The 15,186-nt window shown below is 40.6% G+C and overlaps 1 protein-coding gene across 1 annotated transcript; it reads right to left on the bottom strand.

Annotated features, from left to right (window-relative positions):
- Window positions 1–9,450: 9,450 nt before the first annotated feature.
- On the bottom strand, window positions 9,451–13,527 carry LOC120435543 (DLA class I histocompatibility antigen, A9/A9 alpha chain-like). Its single transcript, XM_039605326.1, has 5 exons — window positions 13,521–13,527; window positions 12,616–12,882; window positions 11,354–11,632; window positions 10,692–10,994; window positions 9,451–9,626 (listed from the first exon to the last, which is right to left on the bottom strand). Exons 1-5 carry the CDS (start codon window positions 13,525–13,527, stop codon window positions 9,451–9,453), a joined length of 1,032 nt encoding a protein of 343 aa, XP_039461260.1.
- Between the last annotated feature and the right edge of the window lie 1,659 nt (window positions 13,528–15,186).

Raw genomic sequence — 15,186 nt, 5'->3', positions numbered from 1 at the left:
GATATTTGACATCTGATTATGTTTTATTCTTAATTTGCTTTTTCTTTGGTACAGTCTATAAGTTCTCATTTATCAGCTCCGAATCATTTTATAATTTTTGTACAGTTTAATTTAAAATTAATGTGAATGTTACAGTTACGAAAAAACAAAGCAACACTGTCTTACATCTATTGTTAACATTAGAGTCTGAACTGTGTTTGAATGAAGCACTTCGTGCTCATTGATAGTTAGTCGCTGTTATAGAGGCATAAACAGTGTCACAGCGCCCCCTGCTGACCAATTCCGTGATTGTTACAGCTTTTTTCAGTTTGGCACATTTCTCACAACATATTTGAAGTTTTCAAACATGAATAACCATTTTCCAAAAACTGTCTTGATGCATGCTCAATCATCCAGATAAGCAAATCCCAAAAGTTGATTCTGTTCATCTGGACGTAGCGTTTTGTGGGAGAAACGTTTCGTCACTCATCCAAGTGACTTCTTCAGTCTCAGCTGACTGCAGGTTTCCCCAATCTTATAAACAGTACATTTGCACAATAACTGAAACCAGCCCACTGAATGAACAATGGGCTGGGAGGTCAATTCCTTGACCACTGATCAAAGACCATTCATCTCGAAGAAGATCTGAAGAAGTCACTTTGATGAGTGACGAAACGTTTCTCCAACTGAAAATGCTACATCCACTTGAACAGAATCAACTTTTTGGGTTTTCTAGAACTATAGTTAACATGCAACTCAATCAAAACCTTTATTCATTTTGAAAAGTTAAATGTCTGTGAAGAAGTCGGAGCAATCACGATAAAATAGTTCCTTTAATACTGTGTGAAACAGTGTGGTCACAATATTTAGACATTTTGTGAGATATATTAACAGGAAATAACCTTAAATTATACACAGTACAGAACAGTAGTAGTGTAGTCGTAAAACTGCCAACACGATGTACAAACATGAAGTTGGTACTGCCCCTTTCGCTCATATCTCTCTCTCTCTCTCTCTCTCTCTGTAAACCCCCCCCCCCCAAAAAAAATACCTGTAAAATAAAAAGCTGACTGCTGGGCATGTCCCAGGTCCAGACTCTCTTAAGCTTTAGTAGCTTGTAAAAGGGCTGATCTACTGCAGGGAGAGCAGGGATGTATCTGTCCAGGACACTGACCATGTCCAGGACTTGTTTGAGTGGCTGGACATTTACAGGTGGTTTACAGAGCTTTAGGGCTGCTATGAATCCAATGCAGCACCTTCTCAAGTCAGGCCTCATGTTGTTCTATGGTGGCCTCATAAACCAGGATGTCATATCCCTCTACTACCTCAAGCTCCTTCAACAGGGTGTGGTTTGTGGGTCAGCTGCAGGGGAGGGGTGGAGCAGTGGGTTCAGGGTGTGGTGTCAGGGGCCCTCATCTAATCATGTCTTCCCTATTTGAGTAGGATGCTTGGACCTGATGGGAGAGTGAGCGGTGTGCAGAGTGGATGGATGCAGCTGGAAAGCTACGCAGAGAAAACTTGTGGGATTCTATGCAAGTAAACACCTTTCAAGGTGCAATACCAGGTGTTTGGGTCCTTATTCCTGCCACACTCCTCTAGATTCTCCAGCATATCCTGCTGGGAGATCTCTATGTACTTGTTATGCTGAAAGGTAGCCTGTTAAAGCAGTACCTGCCAAACAATGCTATGAATGTTGTCAGTTCACAGCTGTCAGGAATCAGAGGAATTCACTTGCAGCATCAAGGGAGGAGAACACTGTTGTGCCACTTAGCTTAGAGGTTATTTCATCGGGAGTAGGAGGGTAGGATGTAGTACTTTCTTCTGATTGACTTAGTTATGTCAGTGACGTAATCGCCCCACGAAGTTCATCCTTACCGACAGGAAAATGCTGAATATCTTGTTGACTCTTGGACAGATTGGAAGCAGAATCAAAGCAGTTGTGTGTCTGATGTTACAAAAATTAAGGATCCCTTGGATATCTGCTGTAAGATATACAGACATCAATTGTTCCAACAACCCAAGATGGTTGACACTCTGCTCCAAGCACTTTCATTCCTGTATGAGAATCTAAGTTTCCCTCATACTGTGCTAGTGTTTACGTAGTAAGGAGAGAGTTTATTATCTGTGGTTTATCTCAGAGAAAAGAGGAGGATCTCTTCAAAGGTCAATAAATCCCTCTCTGTTACTCTTGTATATGAAATAGGATGAATTTAAAATACTGACATTGATTTTGACTTAATTAAACCAGGACAGTGGGGATGTTATCAGTGAAATTATGAAGACTGTAACCAGTAAACCTTATCTACACAAAAGAACTGAAATGTTTTTTCAAAAAAATATTCCTGGAAATAAATTTGAAATGACTGAAAATAAAAGTATAGAGTTCTTGAGGATTGGCTCAATGATTGGTGTCATTATGTGGGAGGGAAACATGAATTCTGTCCCATGTGTCCACTCATCAACAGAAACCTTGTTCCCATTCGGATCTGTTTCTCCTCTAATTTCATTTCTGACAGAAAATCATGAAGGCAAACCAGGTCATGTTATTATGTAAAAAAATATGAAATTATGACTTAATAATCCTTTAAAAAAGCATTTTATTTATGAAACTTTAAGATGAACAGATGAAAACCATAAAACATTTATATTACAAGTTCACAGCTGGACAGCTTTTGAATATTTACAGATTATTATGAGAATATTTACACTCAATCATGGAGGCTCCTTATCCGGTCTTTAAGTCTGACGTCACTAGCCGTGTCTGGGCTTAAACTCCGCTGCAGGTCCATAAATCAAATGATCACTATGGCAGTACCGAGAGTTGGAAAACTGTCTAAAGTCTTTCATCTTTAGTAAAATGATCAGCGTTCTGCTCTACCAGGTGTAACAATTGAGTTTAACATCCAGGCATCCATGAAAACGGAATTTATGACATTTAACGGAGTTAGAAGTTAGCAGGAAGTTAGCTCGCTAGCTTCCATCTAAATACAATATAGCATGTCCTGACTGAGGTATTTGGGAAACAAATTCAAACGTACAGCTCTGCTATCACTTCTGACATAAACGAAGACAGAAAACTAAACAGCAGTGACGTTTGTAGGGTTACTGAAGTTTGGCTAGCTGGTATATAATGATGTGCTAGGGTGATCGCTAGCGACACAGCTATGTTAGCATAATATAAACAAGCTAACTTTTTTCCACTCGATAAAAGTTAACGTGAGTGTTCTCGGTAAATGGCCTGTATTTATATAGCGCTTTACTAGTCCCTAAGGACCCCAAAGCGCTTTACATATCCAGTCATTCACCCATTCACGCACACATTCACACACTGGTGATGGCAAGCTACGTTGTAGCCACAGCCACCCTGGGCGCACTGACAGAGGCGAGGCTGCGGACACTGGCGCCACCGGGCCCTCTGACCACCACCAGTAGGCAACGGGTGAAGTGTCTTGCCCAAGGACACAACAACCGAGACTGTCCGAGCCGGGGCTCGAACCGGCAACCTTCCGATTACAAGGCGAACTCCCAACTCTTGAGCCACGATCGCCCTCGATCGATCTCGGTGGTCAGGAACAAATGCAATGGCATGGCAGGATGCTGTAAACGGACCAAACTTCAGCCAGGAGAACAACTGATATAATCCATCCACAATACGTTAGTCATTCATATACTGCTGCACGGGCTGGGCTGTAGTTACATCTAAGGTTTTAAAAACTGAGCTTAAAATGATTAGCGGTAATAAAAGCCGAGGGAGGTCAACAGTGATCACTGACTTTTTTTAGGAGATTTTTGAGATTAAATAGAAGAAAATACAAAACATTAAACATGTTAACAACACAAAGGCCATATTAAACGTAGACTACTTTAGTAGTAGGATTCGTCACTTAAAGACCGGATTGGGAGGTCGGGTTATTTTTTTTTTCTTTCTCTCACCCTCTCTCTCGCACTTTTTTTCGCGCTTCACTCCGCACGAGCCTTGTGCTTTGCGCTGGGAAGAGGGGGGAGGGGCGGGAGTTACACTTGCAGTAGCACAGGAACAGAGCGGGAGGGAGAGAGAGAGAAAGAGAGCCAGGGACAACAACGTCACATCAGAAAGGTATAGTAATCATTCACAACTATTTTCAGATAAAGGATTCAGGAAGTTTATTCATGCAGGCCCGTAGGACAGAGAATGTGCATCGAGTCCCACCTGTCCAGCAACAACACACGAGAGGTGTGGCAGGGAACGCAAGACATCATCAACCACAGAGGCAGCACTGCGAAAACAGAAAATCCGAGTGTGCAGCTGGCAGAGGAAATAAACAGCTTCTTCGCCCGCTTTGAAACACCACAACAGCAACACTCATCTGCTTCAGCCCTGCTCCCATCCTCATCCTCACCTGGTTCCTGCACCGCTCCACTCACTGTAACGGAGCACGATGTCAGACATGTGCTCCTAGCAGTGAACCCCAGGAAGGCGGCCGGTCCAGACGGAGTACCTGGCAAGGTACTAAGAGCATGCGCCCACCAGCTCACCCTCATCTTCACCAGACTCTTCAACTTCTCACTGGATCAGGCAGCCATCCCATCCTGTCTAAAATCAGCCACAATCATCCCAGTGCCGAAGAAGTCTCCCATCTCCAGCCTGAATGATTACCGCCCTGTGGCCCTCACGCCGGTAATCATGAAATGCTGAGAGACTAGTCCTTCAGCACATCAAGGATTACCTCCCCAGAATTCGACCCCACCAGTTTGCATACCGTGCAAACAGATCCACAGAAGACGCCATCGCCACAACCCTCCACGCTGTGCTGAGTCACCTAGAGCAGCGGCAGAGCTACGTCCGAATGCTCTTTGTGGACTACAGCTCAGCCTTTAATACTATCATCCCGGACATCCTCATCAACAAACTGGTCACTCTTGGCCTCCCTCCTCTCACATGTGCCTGGATAAAGGATTTCCTCACAAACCGGCCCCAGACTGTGAGACTCGGCCCTCATCTCTCCTCCACTCGCACACTGAGCACCGGCTCCCCACAGGGCTGTGTGCTGAGCCCCTCCTGTATTCTCTCTACACCCACGACTGCAGTCCGACTCACAACAACACTCTCATCATCAAGTTTGCTGATGACACCACGGTAGTCGGACTCATCTCAAAGGGAGACGAGGCAGAGGAAGTCCTGAAGTTGGCAGCATGGTGTTCAGAAAACAACCTGGCACTGAACACCAAGAAAACCAAAGAGCTCATTGTTGACTTCAGGAGACACAGCACTGACTTGGCCCCCTCACATCAACGGGAGTGTGTGGAGAGGGTCCACACCTTCCGGTTCCTTGGTGTCCTCATCTCTGCTGACATCTCCTGGATGGAAAACATCTCAGCGGTCATCAAGAAGGCCCAACAGCGGCTGCACTTCCTGAGAGTCCTCAGGAAGTACAAGCTGAACTCCAACCTGCTGCTGACCTTCTACCGCTCGTCCATTGAGAGCCTGCTAACCTACTGCATCACGGTATGGTACGGCAGCTGCACCAAGGCGGATAGAGTGAGCCTTCAGAGTGTGGTCAAGACAGCACAAAAGATCATCGGCTGCCCTCTCCCTCCCTGATGGACATTTATTCCTCCCGCTGCCTCAGCAGAGCAGCAAACATTATCAAGGACAGCTCCCACCCTGGCTTCAACATACCAGCCTGCTTCCCTCAGGGAAGCGCTACAGGTGCATCAGCACAAAAACCCACAGACTCAAAAACAGTTTCTTCCCCAAAGCCATAACCACCCTGAACTCACACATGCACCGATAACACAGCCCCCACTTCCCACTTCCTCTATGGACCAACACTATTTATACCAATTCTATGTGCAATAACTGTATATACATAAACACTATTTATACCAATTCCATGTGCAATAACTCAACTGTACATACATAACACTATTTATTACATATTACTTACGACTTGTAAATTGTACATTTTATATATATACACATCTTCTTCCATATGTTAATACTGTCCATATGTATATAGCGCTGCAGAACTGTACCCCCAGCATGTTTACACTGAGTAGGAGATGCTCTGTATCTCATTGTACAACTGTATAGTGACAATAAAGGCATTCTATTCTATTCTATTCTTTTTGTTTTCATATTTTAATTTATATTTAATTGTGTTGTGGTTTGCAGTGTTTTGTGTTGTTTCACTTTGAATTTGTTTAAAAGGAAAAAGCTGAAAATTTAAATGGTTAAAAGTTGAAATGTAAATAGTTGGTTTTTATATTATATGATTTATTTATTACATTTTATGTGAAGTGAATAAATAAAAGTATATTTACAGTGGCCCCTAGAGACAAAGCACGTACAAACTCTAAAACATGTACGAACTCCAAAACATGTACAAAAACAGAACAGAAGTGCTCCAGAATGCTAGGCGCAGTGTTGAGCTTTTGTTACCTAGTGGCTACACAAGCCAGGAAGTACCAACGACCGGATTTGGTGTTTGGTAGTAACAGCTAAATGAACATTTTTTTAAATATTTTGAATATATATGAGTGCTTGTGTATAAATACACAAACAATACACATATGCTTTCAATTGTGTAATTTAAGTGATCTAGGTAGCTCTGTTTTGGAAGTTCAGTTAACGCTAGAAATGTGTTTTGGAGTTTGTACGTGCTTTGTCTCTAGGGGCCACCGTATATATTTATATTAGGGGTGCAACGATACTCGTATCGATATTGAACCGTTCGATACAGTGCTTTCGGTTCGGTACGCATATGTATCGAACAATACAAAATTTCTAATTTATTTTATCAACTTTTCTTCTGACGATGCTGTTTGTGTTGAGAGCTCAGTGGATCTGTGTTGGACTACTCTGCCTAGGCTGCACTGTCGAGCGCACATCCACTGAGCAGCGCAAGCTAGCAAGACAGAAGCTAAGCTTGTTGCAACATGGCAAATTGAACCTCCCCCACCGTCTTTCAGATCTGGCCTTTGGAACTATTTTGGTCTTCATGTGAAGTGTGACCCTGAAGGTAAGCCCGTCATGGAGAAAAGTAAAACAGTATGTCGGATGTGCCACGCAATGCTCAATTACATGGGTGGGAACTACTGCGTTAGCGCAGTTTGCTCGTTAAGGTGTTGACGCGTCCAGTCCCACGCACGGGACGATCCGCGGTAGCTCGTTAACGGAGATTTGCCATGTTGTGGCGTTAACGTCATTTCAGATTAACGCTGACAGCACTAGTGGGAACACATTGAATATGACTGCACAGTTTTAATAACATTTTTAAATTACATGTTAATATGCTGCTGAGAGTATACCCCAGAAGAAGCGTATCCGATCGTTCAGTCTGACGTCACTAGCCGTGTCTGGGCCTAAACTCCGCTGCAGGTCCATATATCAAATGATCACTGTGGCATTACAAGGAGTTGAAAAACTGTCTAAAGTCTTTCATCTTTAATAAAATGATCAGCGTCGTGCTCTACCAGGTGTAACAATTGAGTTTAACATCCAGGCATCCATGAAAACGGAATTTATGACATTTAACAGAATTAGAAGTTAGCAGGAAGTTAGCTCACTAGCTTCCATCTAAGTACAATATAGCATGTCCTGACTGCGGGGTTTTGGAAACAAGTTAAAATGTACAGCTCTGTTATCACTTCCAACATAAATGAAGACAGAAAACTAAACAGCAGTGACGTTTGTAGGGTTACTGAAGTTTGGCTAGCTGTTGATGTGCTACGTGACCGCTAGCGACACAGCTATGTTAGCATAATAAAAAAACAAGCTAACTTTTTTTCCACTCGATAAAAGTTAACGTGAGTGTTCTCGGTGGTCAGGAACAAATGTAATCGCATGGCAGGATGCTGTAAAAGGACCAAACTTCAGGCAGGAGAACAACTGAGATAATCCATCCACAATACGAGGTTAGTCATTCATATACTGCTGCACGGGCTGGGCTGTAGTTACATCTAAGGTTTTAAAAACTGAGCTTAAATAAATGATTAGCGGTAATAACAGCCGAGGGAGGTCAACAGTGATCACTGACTGTTTTAGGAGATTTTTGAGATTAAATAGAAGAAAATACGAAACATTAAACATGTTAACAATATAAAAGCCATATTAAACGCAGACTACTTTAGGCCCGGAAGTAGGATTCGTCACGTCATCACTGAACGACCGGATAGTATAGCTTTTATTTTGGAAAGAGCCATTTCTCTGTAATAAACTCTCTTTTCCAAAGATGAGTGATTTCTCGATCAGATAGATTTATTTTTTTATTACTTTGTTGTTTCAGCAACATTCAATTTAAAAACTGTACTTTTGAGTTCAAATATATATTTATAATTTTAATAAGTGACAAATTAAAAAAGCATGAACATTTTTTTGTATCGAAAAAATATCGAACCGTGACACCAAAGTATCGAACCGAACCGTGAATTTTGTGTATTGTTCCACCCCTAATTTATCTATAAACATATATAAATAAAACCATGGTTTTTTTTGCATAATTTTATATTGTTGTTAATAATAAATTAATTAAAGCAACAAAGCAACCTGAAGAGCCGGTTGCGAGCCGAAAGAGCCGGTTCTTTTTAGAGAACCGGCTCTTTCGGCTCGGCTCACTAAAAAGAGCCGGAAATCCCATCACTACGTTATACATCAGCATCATTGTATGTGAGCAAATCAAAGTCTGCTGCTTGTTTAATTACTTTAATTTTTCAATGACACAGTGTGTGTGTGTGTGTGTGTGTGTGAGAGAGAGAGAGAGTGTTTACAACTGAATACTAATTAAAAACAAGAATTTTTTGACCTTCACTGAGGAGGAGAAACTAATTTTTTTCAAAGTCTTTGTCTGAGAGCTACTACAGTAAAACTAAAGGTTCGCAGTGCAAACACTTTATGTAAACTGAATTTGACTTTCAAATTAAAACCAAATAACTTTTTGTATTATTTGCAGTTTCTCCATCTTGTTGCAGCAGAAAGGTAGAGGAAGAACATTATATATAATATATACATCAGGTGAATGTGCAGTAGTAGCATGTATGCAGAAAGCAGGTGAATTCTGGGAAAGGCTGTCTTCATGCAAAGCAGAGATGGTTGAGCAATTCTTTCTAAAGCTGCACTGAATCACACACAGAGAAATCTTTTAAACATCTTAAGTCTCAAACAGTTCAAATAAGCATTTAAATTTGAGAATTGTTTTTTTAAATCCAGTTTGAACATGTAAAATACTTACTGTCAGTACAGCTCTCAGTACAGCAAAAGTGCACTTTGCTGTAACAAAACAAATTTCCCACCTGTGGGACTAATAAAGGTCATCTTTTCTTAGCTCTGTAAAAACAGAGACAGTAATACAGTTATTTATTCAGAACATATGAAGCACTTGAAAAAAAAAGTAGCCATTTGCACCACTTGCATGAAACATTTCAGCTCATTAAATATCAAATATTTACACTTTATGAACTTTATCACATGGGAAGTAACAGACATGAAACACATCAAATTATAAGACCATGAACATCAAAATGTTGGAAACATGTTGAAGGTAAATGTGTTTCATATTTCTCACCTTTATATTTTCTCCTCCAGATGAAGATTCCAGAGAAGCAGAGTGTCAGCAGGAGCAGTATTCCCATAATCCGGATAACAACACCAGCAGGGAAGACTGAAGAACCTGAAACCAACACATTTCCATACTGTAGTTCATCTCACTGTTGGACCAACGTTCATTAAGACCACAACAGTCCTTTATCTAAAGAACACCACAGGAACTAAACTACACAATGTTTTAATGTAGATTAGTGAATAACCAAACTGTATTACAGTTCGATGTTTAGCAGTTACACTGAGCCAGTTATAAACAACAGATGAATGAACACAGTATCACAGCAGGTTTGATTCTTCCATGTTATAAACAGACCACATAAAACCAGAAAAAAAAAATCAGGGTCACTAAAACCACATTAAAATTAAAGTTTCTAGTTTTTACCTCCCAGTGATGATGATGAAAGATGAAGATCAGTGTAATCTGAGCTGTGTGTGATCCTCAGGCCTGCTCCTGTGTTTATTTCTTCTTTATTTGCTCTTGTGTGATTGCCGAGGGCTCCCTTTGCTCTGTTTATTGTCTGATCTTTATTTTCATCTGTGCTGTTAGTGGATCCTTCAGACCTGTTTGTGTTTTAGTTCTTGTTAGTGTTGTAGTCACAGAGTGTTATTGGTCCTTTAAGGGTCTCTGTTTCTGCCCCTCTGTTAAGTTCACTCAGTGTTTCATCCATTTAGTTTTACGTCAGCTGTGTCTCATCACCCTCCTGTTTCCCGTTCTCTGATTACCTCATGTGTTTATAAACACTCTTCCCTCCTTTCAGTCTTTGTTTTAGTGTCTGTTTGTCTTCCCTCGTGTGATTTCTCTTAGAGTATTTTAGATTTACCAGTTTGTTGCCTTTTTTAGATTTTTGTTGAAAGTTTTGAATCAGCAGTTTAACTTTGTACTAAAGCCCAAAAATTAAAGTTTTTTTGTTGGTTTTTTTTCACTCCTACATCCTCCATTATTAAGATCAAGTACTGAATGATTAGTCCTGTTGCTCCCTAATCTCTATCAAACACCTGGTTTGTTTTAAGCATGTGTGAAAAGGACTTCTTCCAGTTTCCTCCTTTCACGTGGAGCCAAATGGAAAACCCAAATAAGATCAAATAAAGGTGTATTTATAAAAGTTTTACTCTCCTCTTTTTCCAATCTTACCCTCATTGGTCCTGATCGCTGCTTTACCCAGTTTGGTGATGATTTCCTCGTTCACACCAGAGAGCTGAAACATACATCTGTATCTGTGCCAGTCTTCAGATTTGATTGATGAAACTTCCAGGTCAACACTCATCTGGAAGGTCCCATCATTGTTGGTGAGGCTCTCTCCTTTGTTCACACCTTCATGAAGCTCCACTCCATCTTTCCTCCAAACCATCTCGGCTCTGTTAGGATAGAAACCTGTAGCGTGGCAGGTGACTGGAGAGGAGGAAGACTTCTGGAGGAGAGACACTGATGGAAGCTCTAGGGAATTTAAAAAAAAAAAAAAAAAATCAAAAATCACAGTTCATACTGAGTTTACCATTTCCATTTGATGTATTTTGAATGTTTTAGACACACAAATTAATATAAATGCCATTTAAACAATAATTAAGAAAATGGGAGAATTACAAGAAGTACACAACTGAGTGAAGTGAGTGCTGTAAAAAGCTGCAGTGATGGTGATTAGAATAGTAAAATAAACAGAAATTGGGAAAAATGAAAAGCATAAATGTGATAAAGTGGTAATAAATGTATGAGAAGATCAGGATGTGGCCTGTTAATTATAGAGTCACATGAAATACAAGTTGTGTATTACAATAAATCAGGTCATGTGATTTTACCTGTCCTCATCAGAGAGCTCCTCCCATAGTTCAAGTACTTCTTCAGCCACTCAGGACAAAGCTGGGTGTGATAGTTCCTCAGATCACCTGAAAGAGATCTGTCACTGTCCCACATGTGTTTGGTGATTACAGCCTGCATTACTGGAGCGATCCATGACTCTGTCCTCAGGTCAAATGATATGAAGTCTTCTCCATCATAGCCATACTGATGATATCCGTTAACTTCAGCTGTTTCATCGTCCCATTCACAGCCGTACATCAGCTGGTTAATGTGAACACCTGAGACCAAGAGGGGCAGAAAATAGTTGATATTTGCCCACAGATGAGGGAGTTTGGTTGAAGAGCTTCAATAAAAACTACATAAATACACATAATCAGCTTTTTTAATTTGGCTGGTTAAGCTTCCATTAGGGCGCTAACAAGTTAGCTTGTGTCTGTAATAGAGGTGGATGTCTCAAGACCACTTTTACGTGGTCTTGGTCTCGCTGTCTCTGTCTTGCTGTCTCAGATCAACATAGTGATTGTGTACCCATGACACACAACGTAACATTCGATAATGTGTCGTGCTTAGAGAGTGCTTTGTAGTGAATCAGAATAGTTGACTCCCATTGAGCGAGAGCCATCTCCTCACTTAATTTCCTTTCGCTGCTCAGCTCTCACACAGTGGCTCAGCTATGCTCCAACCCCTCCATATTGTGGCCAATCACATGCGAGGATATAGGATAATATCATTATGTGAAAAACAAGAGAGGGTGAGAGACGCGACAGTGTAAAGACTTTTTTGTCTCGGTCTCGACTTTGTCTTGGTCTTGGTTTAGGCCATAGGTGTCAAACTCTGGCCCGCGGGCCAAATTTGGCCCGCAGCCTAATTACATTTGGCCCGCGAAGCCATACCAAATTACTAATGCTGGCCTACTGGTATTATACAGCTAATATATATATTGTTTGGTATTAAGCTTTGCTTGTTCCATATTCAGTTTTTCAGCAAAACTTGTTTGAGTCCATAAGAAAAGATTCATTCTTATATCTGGAGGAAGATTTTTTTTCAATAAATATTAATGTTGGCCCGCGACTTTGTTCCAGTTTTGAATTTTGGCCCACTGTGTATTTGAGTTTGACACCCCTGGTTTAGGCGGTCTTGACTACAAGTCTAGTCTGTAACAACAAAGGTCTTTAAAACCTGGAGAGATTTTATTCAGTGTCAGCAGTTAGGTTAATAAAAAGCTTCATTTTAAGAGTAAAAAAGTGAAACAGAAACAAACCTCCAGTTTGGTTGAATCGCTGCTTCAAAATGTCGATGTTGCCTTTAAAGACCTGCTGGGTGTTCATGAGCCTGTTAGTCTGGCGTGCTGAGTACTCTGGATCATCTTCTGCAGCTTTCTCTATCCACTGCTGCTTAAACTCTGCTTTCTGTGTGTTGCTGTCATAGTGAATCATCTGAACATCATCAACCAAACCAACAGCTACAAACTCTGGAAAGTTTGAGACTCCAGAGGAAGAAGAGTAGAAATATCTCAGAGAGTGAGTCACTGTAAGAAAAAATGACTGTTTCAGCTTTTAGACTGAACAGAAACAGCGCATGCAGTTCATATTTCAGTAATCATCCTATTATCATTCTGACAGTGCTGAATTAAGGGCAGTTTTTATAAACAAAACAAAAACTATGGCACAGTCCAACACAAAGGTTTTTTTACTATGTTTGAGACTAATACCAATGTAATTATGAATCAAATAATCAATAACACATTATTGGCTCTTTTCAAATGTTGTAAAATGAGAAAATATCAGATTGTATTTTTGTTCAACTTTATTTTAAAAGTCTAAATTGATGTGATTAATAACAGACGATGAGTAATGGATCATGTTACACTGTTAGTGATGTTGCTGGCACACCCTGAACTGTGCAGGAATCAGGAAGTCCTTTGGTGTGACTGACACATTGATGTGATTAAAACTCACAAACCTTTTTGGTGTTTGTGACTTCAAAGTGATGCTAATCATGCCTCCTGAAGCATTTTCCCAGAACTATAAGATATTAATGGCTTTTATTTAAACATGGGCAAACGCACCTATTAATAGCCTTTTTAAAAATGATCTTAAATATGTCCTTCTTAGCAAAACAAAGTTTAAAAAACTTTACTGTAAGTGATATAAATGTCTAACTCACATCCCATCGTGCCGTGTATTTCCAGGAGAAACAGAAAAATAAACAGTTTCATGGTGACCTCTCGATAATCTAACAGCTAATATCTTATTATCTATGTGGGTCTGGGTGGAGACCCAAAGCTGAGGTCAAAGCATCATCATCGAGCCAATGAAAACCATCCTCGGTGCCAACGTCACTAATATCTGGGTTAAAACGACCCACTGATGTTATCAGCAGAGCTGAAAGTAAAGTCTGCCAAATGTGATGAAATAAGGAGGCGAGGAGAGAGGCCGGGTGTTTCTGCCTTTGCTTCCACACAGAAGTATGTTTAGTTTATGAATCATGCTGCTCAGACTTTTTGTAGTTTAAAGTTTCTATTGTTTCTATTGTGTCTCTGTGTTGTTAGGCTCCCTTTAGAGTGAAAACATTGCCTAATAGAATGTCACCAGAGCACAAACACAGAGTACAGGGTGGGCCATTTATATGGATACACCGTAATAACATGGGAATGGTTGGTGATATTAAAGTCCTGTTTGTGGCACATTAGTATATGTGAGGGGCAAACTCCTCAAGATGGTGGTGACCATGGTGGCCATTTAGAAGTCGGCCATCTTGGATACAACTTTTGTTTTTTCAATAGGAAGAGGGCCATGTGACACATCAAACTTATTGGTAATGTCACAAGAAAAACAATGGTGTGCTTGGTTTCAACGTAACTTTATTCTTTCATGAGTTATTTACAAGTTTCTCTGTGTTAACAGCCATTGACACGTCGAGGTTAACACGTGAGGAGCGGATCGAAATTGTGTTGATATCTGGTGAACGCAGTAACCGGGTCACTGCAGCAGATTTCAATGCAAGACGCCCTACGAGACCACCCATCTCCCATGCTACAGTTAGCAAACTGCTTGCTAAGTTTCGTGAAACTGGTTCAATGTTGGATTTGCCAAAATGTGGACGCAAGAAAACTGTCACTAATGAAGAAACATCAGTGGCTGTCCTAGCTTCATTCAGCAAGAGCCCACAGCGTAGCACTCGCCGCATGTCACTGGAGAGTGGCATTAGTCGAACATCCCCTCGGCGGATATTAGCTACTCACAAATGGCACCCTTACAAACTCCAGCTACTGCAGCATCTCAACGAGGATGACCCAGATGGGCGCACAGAATTTGCAGAATGGGCAAAACAAAAATTGTCACCATTTTTGGAAAAAACGAGGACAATTTGTTTCCTTTTTTATTTTATCGTAGTTTTGTTTTTAGTTTTGACAGACTCAATACATTTAACTTTGTCATAAACTTTTTCTTTTATGAGCCTTTAAGATTAGCTGAATGGCCGCATGATTTTTCATTGCTCAACTAGTGTGATGAAATCAGTTTTTCTACTTTTTTTTTTGGCCTCACTGTAGATGTTTAAGACGCTGTAATTCTTAATGTTTGTGATTTATTAAAGGCTACATATTCTGTTTTGAGGCTGGACAATATGCAAGTTTTTTATTTATTTCACTGTAACATCCCCAAAACACCATTTTTAAAGATATGTTCTTGTATTGTATTTTTATTTTCTGAAGTAATATACCCACTGAGACCCAGCCTTATTTCTTCAAGCAACGCCCTCTACTCATGTTGTCTCTGTGTATCTCCCTCTTCAGATTCTTCACTGAGATCACAACCTTGACACCTAAAAT

Source organism: Oreochromis aureus, linkage group 22 (genome assembly GCF_013358895.1).
Source record: "Oreochromis aureus strain Israel breed Guangdong linkage group 22, ZZ_aureus, whole genome shotgun sequence".
In the NCBI taxonomy this organism is placed as follows: Eukaryota; Metazoa; Chordata; class Actinopteri; order Cichliformes; family Cichlidae; genus Oreochromis; species Oreochromis aureus.
Note: the sequence above shows the minus strand (reverse complement) of the source record. Positions and strands in the feature narration are given on the sequence as shown.